The 15,404-nt window shown below is 35.5% G+C and overlaps 1 protein-coding gene across 1 annotated transcript; it reads left to right on the forward strand.

Moving 5' to 3' along the window:
• The first annotated feature begins 893 nt into the window (after nucleotides 1–893).
• Nucleotides 894–2,054, forward strand: LOC145039724 (F-box/kelch-repeat protein OR23-like). The gene has a single exon (XM_078987745.1). It carries the CDS (start codon nucleotides 894–896, stop codon nucleotides 2,052–2,054), a length of 1,161 nt encoding a protein of 386 aa, XP_078843871.1.
• The last annotated feature ends 13,350 nt before the right edge of the window (nucleotides 2,055–15,404 follow it).

A 15,404-nucleotide genomic window follows, 5' to 3' on the forward strand; every position in this document is an offset into this window, starting at 1 on the left:
GTTTTTTGGATTTGTTAAAAATTGCAGGAATGGTAATGTACAAAATCTGTAAAGCTAAAAAAAAAACAACCAGTAGCTATCCCAACGACAAGTCGTCGCTATAGGTCCATAATCGACAACTGTGAAAAATCTATACCGATGACCCGTCATCGCAATAGCTTAGACCTTTTGCGACGACAAGTCGTCCCTATAGGTGTCCTGACGAAAAGTCATCGCCACAGGTTATTAATAAAACTTTTTTTTCCCGAAAATATGGTTGACAAAAGTTGTACCGACAACGAGTCGTCGCAATAAGTGGAGCTGTGCCGACGAAATAATGGACCTACGCCGACACGCCTATACCGACAACATATTGTCTGGATAGGGTCCGAAATGCTGGAGTGAAAGAACGATTATATTTATCAAAATAAGTATATGAAATAACATTAAGTATAAAATATTGCGATTTCAAACACTTTCCAATATGATGGTATTCTTGCAATAAAGGAACAAGTGCAATAGTTAGAATTACTCGTATTGACATATTCTATAGTGCATTTGTTTTTAGTATGTTTTAGCATTGTAAATGTCCGAAAATGCAAGTGCGATGGTAAAAATATTCATTTACTTCTTTCTTTTGTAAAGATGTTCTAGAATGTTTTAACGTTGTATTTATCAAAAGTAAAGGCTCGTGACATTAAGAATGAACAAATCATATAGATTATAACAAAGAAAACATAGTTCCGTAAAGATTAAAACAATGAAAACATAGTTTTCTCCATCAAATGAGACATTCTAGATTTCTTGTAATATCCACCAAATATTTCCATTGTTTCCAATTTCATTTTCTTAAATTGCAATCTTGACAACCATAATCAAGACCTAAACAACAATAACCGATTAGTGTTGTTTCAATGGAGTCTCTCACCTCCCCATCATCATCTACGTCCCCTTCAACCGAAACCTTCCCCAGATCATCACTCATCTCAGTCCCAATGTCATCTGACAGGTCTGATCCCCATTATGCAATCTATGCCGTGTTTTCATATAAAGAGCATGTAGATGACAATAACATTTCATGTGTGATCGGGTGTTATGAACCTTTGATAAACTCATGGAGTCATGAGTGTTTTGTTCCAGGAATGGGTGACAACCATATCTTGAAAGGATTTGCAATGGTTTCAGTTGGAACATCAATATATCTAGTTGGTGGCAGTGTACACCGCAAAGAAAAAGTTAAAGAAAATGGCCAAAGACTTGCAGAGTTTGGTGTTGAAGTACGATCATTGGTGTTACGTTATGACATCATTACTAAAGAATGGTCTACATGTGCGCCACTTATTACACCGAGGCACAATTTCGCATGTTCAGTTTGCGATAATAAGATATATGTGGCAGGAGGCCAGTCTACTCTTGATGGAGCTGTGGGTATATCATCTGCTGAAGTTTACGATGTGTTACTCAATGAATGGAAACCTTTGCCATTTATGAGTATCGTAAGATACAAATGTGTAGGTGTCACATATCAAAAGAAATTCTATGTCATCGGAGGATTCACCTACAGTGGAAACAAGATGCCATCTATGGATCGTTGTTCTGCCGAAGTATATGACTTTGAGCAAGAAAAGTGGGATCATGTAAGGGGAATGTGGCAACTAGATGTACCCCCTAATCAAATTGTTGTGATGGATAATAAATTGATTAGTTCTGGGGATTGTCTTAATGTTTGGAAAGGTCAGATTGAAACATATGATAGATACTTGAACTTATGGTGTACCCTCGAAGGGTCAAGAAAGGAAAATCTATTGCCGCTTTCATGCACGCCCAATGGAAACGAAGGAGGAAGTTCAGAGTCACTTCAACGTATATGTTTGACCATGGCGCCTATTGAAAGTTATCTCTACTTCTTGGCTGGTTATCGAATAGCTGGAGACCAATCTTCATGTTGCACTATGTCAATGGTTCATAGGTTTGACACATCAGCAACGAGCAACCAATGGGAGACTTTCGAACCAATGCAAGTAGAAGGGGAAAGAGAGCTGTGTAGCCATTGTTGTGTTGTTCAACTTCCGTAATAGGCATTCTCTTTCTCTATATTGGTATAAGTATAACTTTTTGTGATATGAGCATTTATGCTTTATGGTCCAAAAGAAAAAGATTTCTTCGTATGTGTAAGGCATAAGAAAATAAATTCTACTATAATGTTAGTTCATATCGAAAAATGATTCATAAAAACATACATTGCCAAGCAAAACGTGAGAGTGATATGTCATGTTAACACATCCTCTCAAATGATGGATTTCATCATTTTTATTCAATTTAAAAGTGACGTGATAAAGCTATACTCATTTCATTTTTTCTAGAATGGTAGCAATTGTGATCTTTTATAGAAAATGACTGGTAATTTTATCATATGTTTCAACGATATCTTATGAGGCCATCTCCAATGAATTAAACATATGAAGAGTTGTATGGATTGTCATGTAGGAAAGAGAATATATACATTCAATTTAATTATTAAAAAATTCATAAGTTTTCAATATAATTCTATTGCACCGTTAAGTGGCCATTGAACTCTACACTCTCTCTCCTCTATATTATATTCACATTTAATCTATTAAACTCTCATACAACTCCCATTGTGGATGGCCTGAATAATGTTGAACTAATTTAAAAAGGTTGATGACCATTTAAATTTTAACAAAGATAATAACTTAAAAGGATAATATATTTTTCGATTTGTATACATTTAGTCACATAGTTTTTTTCGTGCACATTTGTTGTAACATCTCGTTTATTAAATAAATAAATAGACAAATTAATGAAGGAATAGTAGCCCTAAAACCCATAATATTTAGTGGGGTGTTGGTTTCGGGCAGCCAAATGATATAATTTGGGTTTTCGGGGGTTAAAGTGTAATTCCAGGATTTATTTTGTAAAGATTTTTAGAAGTCAAAGGGTGTTTGGTAAGTATTGGACGTATTATGAAATGATTTTGAAGACTGAGGGCTGTTGGGTAAATTGTGGATTTGACTTGAAAGGGATTTCAAAAGTCAGGGTATAAATGATCAATATTGGAGCTAAATTGAAAGATAGAGGAGAAGGAGGGACGGATTGTGATATTATAGGTTGAAGTTTTGTGAGTCGGGATATATAGCCCGTCATCCTCCCGGTAACCCTAACCCTAATGGTGTGAATCAGCCGCCTCCTTCTTTCTCTTCCAACAGCCGCCGCCACCTCCCCGCCGTATTCTTCTTCTTCTACATTCTTCTCCGTTTCACCAGTGATACGTCCCTCGCTGTTGTCGTCCCAAACGACTACTTTTCTATGCTTCGGTTGCCGTCCACCACATCCCTTCCACTGTTACATTGTTGCCACCGCTACGCCCCAATCGTTGAAGATGAAGCCGCCGCTAACACCGTCGGTTAGCATTGTTGTTATTTGCGGTGGTCTCCGCTCGTTCCCCTCGCCCGTTCTCCTGTTGCTACGCTTCAGCCACGACCGCCGCCGCCGCTCCAGCGGCCATTCGTGCCACTACCATCGCCATACGCCACTAGGTGGGTGGCTGGTTTCATTTTTCAAGCAAAAGACATGTGTGTGCTATTGTAAAATGTCGGTTGTATGTGTGTGTAAATGGTCGAAAATCAAAAAACCACCATTGCAGCCAACCAAGGTGGTTGCCGCCATATTGTCGACTTCTGCCGCCTAGGCGATGGTTGTGTGGGTGTGTGTTCGAGTATACAAGCTATATTTTGCATTCGTGGGGAGTGTACAAGCAAAAAACCACTATCGTTGGACGCCACAAGGGTGGTTGTGTGTTTGTCTGGTTATTGTGTATATAATTGTATTTTGGCCAAAATAATCAAGTAAATCCGTCACCACCACCGCCGTGAGCCGCCGTTGGCCACCACTACTCGAGGTGGTAGTGGGTGGTGACTTAATTATAATTAATTAACCTAAAAGCATAACTAATTGACTAATTGGAACGCGATGGGGTTTGAAACCCTAATTAGGGTTTAGAAAACCCTAATTTTGGATATGTTAATTTGGAAGTGTCCAGACTCGCATGTTTGGACCATTGGATCAGAATTATGAATTAATCCCGACAACATTGTATGTTTGACCAAGTAGAGTGATGGACTTAATGGATTGATTCCTTAATGGGTTAAGTAGGAACACTTAACCCTAATCGTCATTTTATGTGAAAACCCTAATTTTGTTTGGGCCTTGAGTTGGGCCTTTCTATTGGGCTTGGTGATTGGACTATTGATGGGCCATCCAATAACAAGTATATGGATTAGAATATTTGGATGAGCTTTAGGGTAAGGCCCATGTGAAGGGTTGGGCCCAATTTGGACAATTAGGCCATAATTAGGCATTGATGATTATGAGATATTGGACCATCAGAATGCCAAATGTTGGACTAGAATAAATGGTTGGGCCCTTAGGAAGACCATGTAGAGGTTTATGTCCAATTTGGAAAATTGCGCCATATGTTGGGCTTTGGTTCATTGTTTGACTTTTAGGCCTTTGGATTGGGCAATGGGCTTGAATCAAGCTAAGTTGGGGGCAAAGTAGTCTTTTACCCCAAGCAATGGACTTATGGTTATGTGTTGGAACTCAATTATTAATTGGGTGTTCTTTTGATGTTGATAATTCGAGAATCTATCATTCAGCAACTAGAGTTTATCCGCGGGACTTCAGCAGTGTGAGGTGAGTTACCGTCCTATAGAAGTGGGTTGAAGGCGCCAATTTCGGCCTAGTTGTTTATAGTTAGCTGATTGTCTTTGTGATAATTGTCTGGTATGCCACTATCTGTTATGATTTATGTTATAGTATGTTATGATATTATGTGATAGTAGTAGGGGTGAAATAGACACCGTATACGATCGATAAGATCGAAGGGGTAGGTTGGGCACCCAGATATGTCTGGTAGGATGATTATGTATGTTATTATGTGGTAGTGGTGGGGGTGAAATAGCCTCGTAATCGGTCGAATGACTAAATAGGTAGGCCAACACCCAGATATGCTAGGCAATATGTGATTTATATGTATATGTTAGGGTATTATGCCGGTTACCGGTTGAAAGATACCAAAGGGTTAGGCCAGTACCCAGATATGCTAGGTTGCTACCGGTTGAAAAAGATCGAATGTGTAGGTTAGCACCCAGATATGTTAGGCAGTTACCGGTTAAAAGAGACCGAAGGGGTAGGCCAGCACCTAGATATGCTAGGCGGTTACCGGTTGAAAGAGACCGAAGGGGTATGCCAGCACCCTAATATGCTAGGCGGTTATCGGTTGAAAGAGACCGAAGGGGTAGGCCAACACTCGGATATGCTAGGAGTATGTGTATTGTACGGTATGTGGTACGATGGGGAAACTCACTATGTTTCGTGCTTATGATTTTCAGTTTTTGTTTCAGGTACTTCTTTTGCAAAAGGAAAGGAGTCGGCATGATCACAACGCATCACACTATGTTTTCTGCATATGATATATTTGGGATTATACACTGATGATGTTTCATTATGACATGTTTTGAATATTGACATATTGGTTTTGATATGGTATGAAACTATGGATGTTTTTATACTTTTGGTTTTATAATAACTTAATTAAAAATGAAATTTTTGGACTTAAATTTTGGGATGTTACATTTGCCCCTTAAACTTGTTTAACTGTACACATTCAGTCTTTATGATCGACTATTTCAGGTAAACAGGAAAAAAACGACTTAATAGCGTAATATATTTCTCACTTTGTACACATTTAGTTCTTAATATTTTTTTTACACATTTAGTCTGTAATGTTTTTTTGTTGCAAAATAAGTTTTTGTTGTTTTTGTACACATTCAATACTTTTGATAAGGTTTTTCTCACAACATCTTACATGGGACAATCATTAATGAAGTGTTCGGGGTTGTTGATGTTTATGGCCATCACGACCTCAGCTGCTTGGTTGCTTATGTCTTTTGTTCTGAACGTCGTAACTTCTTCATATTTTAACGATATTTATATTCATGTGTTCGTATTTAACTCTACTACAACTTTCGTTTAGATTACTCCTATTAAAAAGTAATATATTTTTACTTACGATCTTTATATACATACGTCATTTATGAATGTATGTATGAACGTTTTTTATAAAATCGTAATAACGAAAATACTCTAAATGAAAATTATAGTAGACTCAAATACGAACCGATGGAAATAAATATCGTTAAAATTTGATATCATATGAAAAAACTACGACGTTTAGAACATAAGTCCTAAGCACCAAGCAATCGAGGTTGTAGTTGCCATAAGCATGAACAACTCCAAACATCTCATCAATGATTGTCCTATGTAGGATGTTGTGATAAAAAATCTAAAGAACATGTTCATAAGTACTGAATATGTACAAAACAACAATGACTTATTTTGTAACAAAAAATATATTAATGGCTAAATGTGCAAAAAAAAAATATTAAGGATTAAATGTGTACAAAGTGAAAAATATATTACCATATTAAGTCATTTTTCCGTTTTACTTGGAGTAGCCGGCCATAAAAACTGAATGTGTATAGTTAAACAAGTTGACGGAGTAAATATGAACGAAAAAACTCAATGTTCAATTGTATACAAATCAAAAAATATATTACCATTTTAAGTCATTATCTCATTTAACAAACACACAAATATTCACGCATGAAACACAATGGTATCTATTCTAAACAAGATTTCTTAAGGGTTTATGTGGTTTTTAATATGTTAATCTCATTAAAACATCTACAATTAAACCTTAAATTTATTTATTTTTTCTAAAAATTACTTACATCTTTTTATTTTTCATCCGGTTTTCCAAAAAAAAAAAAAAAAAAAAAAAAAAAACTTGTTCTTTTAGGAAAAACCCCTAAAAAGTTTAAGAATTTTTGGGAAAACAATATAAATTCTTTTTTCTAAAAATAAAATAAAATTGAGATTAATTAAAAAAAAAATACTTTTAAAGTTCCAATGATACATAGAACTCAATATATAAGGTTTTTGTTGAAGTTAACCTTTTTTAAAGGTCCAATGATATAAAAAAAAAATACTTTTAAACTTCTACGTAAATATACAAATTTACCTTTTGGGCATCCGCATTTTAGGTTAAAAAAGCCAAAATTTTACAACTTTTGTTTTCTAGTTTTGCATTTTTTATTGGTTTAGTAGGTAAAAACGAATATTTCTGTGAAACTTAAAGGGTTTTCGTTCATTAAATGTTTTTTTTAATACCGGCTTTTTGTATATGTGTATGTCGTTATAAATTCGAGTTTGTATGGATTTCGATGTGTTTTTTTATGCTTTCGTGCTTATTATTATTTATGTTTTTATTTTATTTTTTTATTTTTTTTAAAGTTTCTACGTAACTTTTATTAATACAATCGTTAAAATTCAACTTAACAAATTCAAGATTGTTAATTACGTTTTTATGATTGTATTGATAAAAGTTAGGTACTGTTGAATTTATTGGTAGATAATTATAGATGATCGGCATCACTGACCAACTCAAATTTATACCGTTAATTGAAAACATATCATATGTGATCAAACTCACACCTAGAAAACGTACATAAAAATAAGCATGGAAACAAACACAAATTTTACATCGAAACGTAAAGAAAACTCAAATTTATACCGACATATATATAAAATAAGTAAGATTATTTTTTTAAATTAACGAATGAAATTTCAAATAATCAAATAAATATTATATAGGACTTGACTCATACATATTAAGTGACTCGTACATATTAAATGTATATAAAAATAAGAACAAAAATGTTTTAAAAACTACGTTGAAACTTTGATAAAATTGAATTAATACTGACACATTATAAAAAATAATTAATTTTTTTTTTAAATAACGAACAAAAGTTTTAAATTTACGCCAAAATATTGACCACTTTGAATTTATACCAATACATACATAAAAATAAGAATGCAAAATTAGTTTTGTTTTTTAAGTTAACAAATATAGTTATTAAAGAAAAACATAATATATATACTATGAGGGATAAATACGAAAGTCTAGAAAATAAAACGATGTTTTTTAACGGCGGTCATATCATTAAAACAAAGAAGCAAACAGAAAAACAACACAAGCGAGGAGCTGAAGCAAATTACAAGAAACAATCTAAAATAGGGGAGGAGTTTCAAGCATGCTAACACAAAAAATTATAATTTGACCTATGTTTGATCCATTGGAAAGTATTTAAACTAATATCATAAGTCGTAATCATGACAGCCCGCCTTTCGTATTTGAAGATAATTGCATTCCTAGCTATAACGTCCAAAAAATATCCAGTAAAATTTTCATTTTTAAATAAATCAAAACATTCATTCATTAACTCAAGGACAATCAGAATAAAAGTATTCTCAAAACATCAGAGTAATTCGTAAACATTCAATGCGGAATAAATCTACAGGGTGTGCGTTGTGATCAAGTCGGACCCTTCCTTTTGAAACCCGAAGTACCTGAAAACATTTTAAACATAAACCGTAAGCACAAAGTTTAGTGAGTTCCCTAAAATACCACATACCATACACATCAGTGGGTCTAACCCTAGGGTATATTCCAACCCACCATACAATCAAGGGCCCAACCCTAGGGTATGTTTAAACCCAATACATATCAATGGACCTAGCCCTAGGATATAATGCAACCCAATACATATCAATGGGCCCATCCATGGGGTTTATTTCAATCGAAACATACAACGATGGGCCCAACCCTAAGGTATGTTTCAACCTAATACATATCAATGGGCCCAATACATATCAATGGGACTATCCGTAGGGTTTATCTTAACGCAAACATACAATGATGGACCCGGCCTAGGGGTGTATTTCAACCCAATCATACATGCAAGATTCATAAAGACAACTATAATTCTACATAACACAATTAATTTGGCCGACATTGGTGCATTCGACGCACAAGTATAGTGAGAAGACTCACCTCGATCGTTAAATGAAATGATCTTACGCATGAGCTGTTGGTGCTAAAGTTCCCCCACTAAACATATCTACAACCAAAGCCTAATTAGCAATTAAGGTAAATGCTCCAACTTAGCAATTCCAAATACCAAGATAAATCCTCATTTTGGTAAAAGACCATTTTGCCCTTCAAGTCCACAACCCCTCACAGTTGACCAAAAGTCAAATTGGTCAAAAGTCAACGGTCTGAAGGGTTTTACATGCAATAACACAGATAAATCCTTATACTTACGGGTACATGCAACCTATTAGATATAGTCATAAGTCTATTGAAGTAACATTCTATTGAACAAAAAGAACCCTATAACCATAGGTAATTTCGAAATTCATAGAAGAAAACATACCTCTTGATTGGTGTAGTAAACAATCAAACAATCCTTCTTGTAGTCACTTGGAAGCTAGCACCAAAAATCTCGTGCCTCTGATGGTTCACACCATCCCTAACAACAAAGAGGATTAAAGATAGAGGAGAGTGGCCAAAAATCCAAGGCTAAGGGGTCCTTTTATAGTGTATCTTGGAAACCCTAGATAACCCTGATTTGATTAAAATAATATTAATTCAAATTGGTAATTATCCAACTTCCTATTTATGTGTAAGAAAGATTCTGGATGCCCTGTAATACCCTAAAATCATCCACCCCTTCCAAGGAAGGTTTTGGAACATCTCTTGTTCAACTATTGAACAATTACACTTTAACCCTTGCACTTTTAATTAATCCAATCAATCAAAAAATTAATTCCAATTTATTTCTGATTAATTATTAATTAAATAATACTATTTCTATTTAATATATTATTTCCATAACATATTAATAAATTCATTTATTTTTATTTATTAGTCATAAAATATATCAGTAAATCAATCTCTCTCTCTCTCTGTAAAAGTCACCCTATTCAATTACTATGGTTAATGACAACTTAAAAGGACTTTGATAATAATTCAAGTATATACCTCAGTTATTGGCTTAAACACCTAATCCAACACGATCAACCTTTCATTGACTTATCGCGACTTACACCTAGCTCTATGTAGGGCGTAGAGCATTATCCAAAAAACGGGTGAAAATCAAACTGCGTTGGGCGTAGCCCAAATTACTCCCCGTGTACAGTGTTCACTGTTAAACTTCATTTTAAGAACTTAATACATTAACACCTTTCACTCAAAGCTCAGATCTGATTTTTAATAGTTCCATAATGGATAAAGTTTCCCACTTTCTCCATTAGGGTCATCCAAACAACCAAGATCTAGCCTTTAGGTCTCAAAGGGACCAAAAATGCATCTTTCTCATCTTAATCCATTAAGTCCAAGTCTTCAACCTTCAAATTTGAATCAATATGATGTTTAGATGGATAAAGTTTCCAACTTTATCCATAACAATGTCACAAACTTTCAAGATCTAAACTTTATGCACTAAAATGACCAACAAGTATCAAATATGACAAATGATTAGATATATAAAACCGATGAGCAAGTTAGAAGCTCTTTACTCACAATGGTCCAGGAATGATGTAATATTGTTGGATTTATACTTGAACTCTTCTTCCATACACTTTGACACCACCTTGCTCTTCAAGATTCAACCTTCTAATGGAGAAAGAAGCTCATAAATGATGCCAAGGATCAAGAACAAGTGAGAGGAGGCTATGGTTTCTCAATGATTGATCTTAGGTGGTGTAGGCTGGTAATAAGAGGGTTTCCCAAAAGTTAGAGCCCTTAAATAGGGCTCAAAATCGAATATTTAGGGTTTTGATCTACCTAGATTACACCCTGCGTAACATAAGTTATGCCATGTGTAACATAAATTGCGCTTTGTGTAATTCATTAAACTCGTTACGCCCTGTGTAACTTTAAATTATGTCATGCGTAATCAAAAGCCCTTATTTTCCACTTCGACTTCAAACAACCATAAGTTATTCGTCTCAACTCAGTTTTTTGAGTTCTTTATATGAACAGAAAGGTATTGAAGAGCCCCACAATCCCATTTAATTACTTTTGACTTAAAACATAATGGACTAAAATCCTTATTTCGTGAAAGAAGTCTGAAACATCACATTTCCCATTTTACCATTTGACTCCAAAACACACACCAAGGGCTTGGATATAATAACCAATATTATCAACGTCCAGTAAGGTCTAAACCCTATTCCATTGAAGCTCAATGCCTTTACTTGATCCATGTATTGCTCACAATCCAGAAATAAGAAACTTCTCGAAACATGATGTTACAACTCTCCCCCACTTAAACTGGATTTCATCCTCGAAATTTGTCTTGGTTAGGATCTTCCATAAGCTCCCTCTAACCATTTCGAAATCAAGACATCTTATAAAGAAAACTCGAGAGACCACTCGGAAACCCACAACTGCCAACAAACAACCCAATAACTTGAAAATACTCAATCGCAACAACTATATTTCTCTTTCTAATTGTGTGACCAAACTTCTAGAGAAAACCAGTCAAACCGGGAACACTCATAACTATAACCATAAACCAACTTCATCACTATACTCCCCAAAACTGCAAACACATCAATCTAAAATTCAGAAACCCTACCCTAAGACCGATGGTCATCCAATCTACGTGTAACACCCAATTCCCAGGTAAATTCCTTAAAACTACAAGTGTTTATTTATTTTTGCATAATATCCTATTACGTGGGGCAGAATTAAGGTACTCGGGGCGTACTTTGTTGAAGCTTGACACAGGGCGTACCTAGAGTACACAGGGCGTACTTGATCCAGGGGAAAACCCTAAATTTTATGGTTTTGACCTATTTAAGCACCTTATAACCTCAAGACCTCTTCTATCATCAGCCTCCTTTGTCCCAAAGCAGTTCCAACAAAACCCTAGCCTTTTTTAGAGAGTATTGAGCCTTTTGTGTGTCTTGGTTTGTTTTTGGTACATCTTAAAGAAAGAAGAACCCTTTAGAGAAGCACTTACTGATTTAACGCTTGTGGATCCAAAATCTATTCACCTTCACCATTCTTTTGGAGGTATAAAATCTCAACCTTGTTGATTCATCTCTTAGATCTAGTTAGTTTAGCATTTTTAACATATTTTGGTCCCTTTAGTTGATTCATATGAGTATAAGATACTCCAAAAGCTTATGGTAGTAGATCTTGATGTTTTGATGTCCCTAATTCATAAAAATAACATCTTGATGGATTTAACTCAACCATGCAAGTGTTGATGTTCATATTATGGAGTTAGAATGTTAAAAATGGGTGTTAGGCCTCTTTGAGCCATTCAAAGGCATCAAGATGATGAAGTTTTCCTTTAAGACGTTTCCCAAGAGTAAGATATGTGATTTGGACGTTTGGACTAAAGGCATTAAGTGCTTAATGTGATTTTTAGCCATCAGGGGAGTACGTTAGGTGTAATTATGAGTATGCCCAACGTATTGTGTTCAACCCCCATTTTTCCCTTGTTGTTAGAACTTGTACGCAGAGCTTAGCAGGGTGGTACACATATCGTACTCACCAAAGGACCTTTGGGTCATTATTTGGCTTTGGGGGTCAGATTTGGACATTTTGGGCATTGGATTGGTTCAGGCCATTATGGGTCATGGCTTGTTGGGCCTAGGGTAGGAAGGGTAAAAGGGTCTTTTACCCTTTGTGATAGGGATTATGATTTGGGCTTTTAGTTGTGGTTTATTACCCTAAATAATGATTAGGGTTGGTTTGAATGTGTTCAGTGTGAAGAGTCGTTGTAGCAACAGCTTGTGTGTGATTGCTTATCATCGAATTAAGGTGAGTCTTCTCACAGTGTTTTGGTGGGTCGAAGGCACCAATATTGGCCCACTGATTATTGGTTGTAACATATTGTTCTTCAAGGTATTTACCCCTTATCCCCTTAGTATGTGATATTTATGCAAAGTGGCCCTTGATGGAATTTTCATAATTTGGGTGTTGTATGGGTACGTTAGGCGTACACTTTGGAACGATGGGGGTACCTGGTCTCATGCGTGTACGTTGAGTGTATGCTGGTACGTAGGTTGTATGCAGTTTGGACCAAACCTAAATATTTAGTGTTTGTGCACTATATAAGTACCATTATAGCCCCAAAACCTAACCTATTTTGAGCATTTTGATCTTTTGAGTGAGTTGTGGGCATTCTTTTTTATGAAGTGTAACGCCCGTAGATTAGGGCTAGTCAATTTAGAAACGATAAAAATAAAAAAATAAAACTTTTTGATAGAATATTGTTTACAATGAATAATCTTAACTAAGTTATAGTATGTGTCAAAAGGTTTTCGTGCATATAAAGAACGCCAAAATCCGAGTTATAACGAAGAAGTTATAACCTGTCGAAGTTTCGTGACAGAACCGGCACGACGCTGAATGACATAAAAAGTGAATTTACGTTAGATTGACATTTATCCTTAGCGATCTAAACAAAAGTCGTAGAATTCGTTAAACCATGAGCCTGCATAAAAAGAACGTCCGAATTTGACTTCGTATGAGGAAGTTATGATTTTTCTAAGTTTCGACTTAGCGGTATGCAGCCCGAATACTCGATTTGAGATCGATCAGTTTTTAGCTGAAACAATCTAAACGAGAATCGAGGATCTTGTTGATAGAAGTCCAACGGTAAAAAGACAGACGAAAACGGACGTCGGATAAAGAAGTTGTGAATTTATAACGGAGTTTTCCTGTCCTGACCTACTAAAAATAATATAACAAAAATAAAGTCAAAATTAGCCAACGGAGTCTAAATGAAAGTTGTAGAGAATAATCTCACCTACGAGTGGATATAAAGAACGTCGAAAATGGAACTCGTATGCGAAAGTTATGAATTTTTGAAGATCGTGGCACGAATACCAAAGCTTATCCGAAGCGTACGCCCAGCGTACTGAGTACGACTAGCGTAATCCCAGACCCAGCAGCCTATAAATAGAAACCGATATCAACCATTTTCTTTGCTCATTTTCTTTCTTCCCTCTAAGTTTTTGCCTCGATTTGCGTGCCAATTATATCCCGAAGCCCCGGTATCATTCCCGAGCCCCGAAGCAAGTTCCGAAGTCCCGAAGACCCCGAGAAGTGAGATTCCCGAGCCGAAGGCCTACCCGCGAGGAGCCCGATTTTTGGGAATATCTTCCAGATCTACCCAAGAATACTGCTTGTACAAGTCGTAGTGTTGTCCGATCATCTTCTGATCAAGTGAGTGTACAGCCACTTTCGTCTTACACATAGATATGAAGTATTTTATAAAATACATGCTATGTGTGTGTGTGTGTGTGTGTGTGTGTGTGTATATATATATATATATTGTTGTTTATATGTGTGAGTGTGTGGTTACTTTCTTCTAACACATAAATAGGAAGTAGTCGCTATGAAATACATGCTACGTGTTTATATACTGTTGTTTATTTGAGATAAGTGTGGAATAGATGTTTTATATGGTTTTTAAATGAGTTAATCTGTATATGTATTTTATATCTACTAATATGTAAGGTAGAACATGGGTAGATGAGATAGTTGGTATATGATAAAATGATGAGGTATGTAAGATGATTAAGAATGATATTGGTAGATGCACCAATTAGAGAATGTCGTAATACTAGCAGATGCGCTTAAAAATAATATTGGTAGATGCACCAAATAGAGAATGTCATAATACTAGCAGATGCGCTTATAGGATAATGTCGGCAGATGTGCCTAAAAGAGAATGTCATTAACCTGGCAGCCACGCCTCATAGTGTATGACGTAATCTTGGCAGAGGCGCTTAAAGGAGGATGTTGGTAGATGTGCCTTATGTAGCAATGGATTTTGTGTCAATTCCTTAGGTCTATCCTTTGGAATGAATGAATGAATGATAGTTGAATTCTTAAGGTAAAACCTTGAGAAATAAAGAAGATAATGGGGATGGGTAATTAGGTTGATTGTTTGATGGTTGAATATAATAATTATATTATTGTGGGTCGAAAACCCGATATGCTCACCAGGCTCCCAAGCCTGACCCACTCAGTTTTCTTTGTATCACAGGTATCAATACGAAGACATATTTCACTGAGAGATTAAAGGAGATGTAAATCATTAGTGTAAATAAATGTAAGTTCTGTTTATGCTTATGTATCTGTATCGGAACATGACATCCCGAGATTTTGTTATATAATGAAAATACTTTTTTATAAGAAATGCTTTGATAATTCTTATCATATTTTGTTTTGGGGACAAATTCCGCAACAATTTTCTTTAAACGATTACTCTGATTTTAAAAACAAAGCATAAACAAATCGGTTTTTTCTGGCCGTGAAATTGGGGATGTCACATGAAGGAACATCATCAATGAAGTAGCGTTGCTCTAAAGACCTTTGATCTAACATTTTCTCTTCATTGTGCACCATTTGGAGGTATAAATCACCAAACTTGACTCATGTTTCTCTAGCTCTTGGTTAAGTTTAGATTTTC

This window comes from Lactuca saligna, chromosome 4 (assembly GCF_052625555.1).
Source record: "Lactuca saligna cultivar CGN05327 chromosome 4, ASM5262555v1, whole genome shotgun sequence".
Classification (NCBI taxonomy): Eukaryota; Viridiplantae; Streptophyta; class Magnoliopsida; order Asterales; family Asteraceae; genus Lactuca; species Lactuca saligna.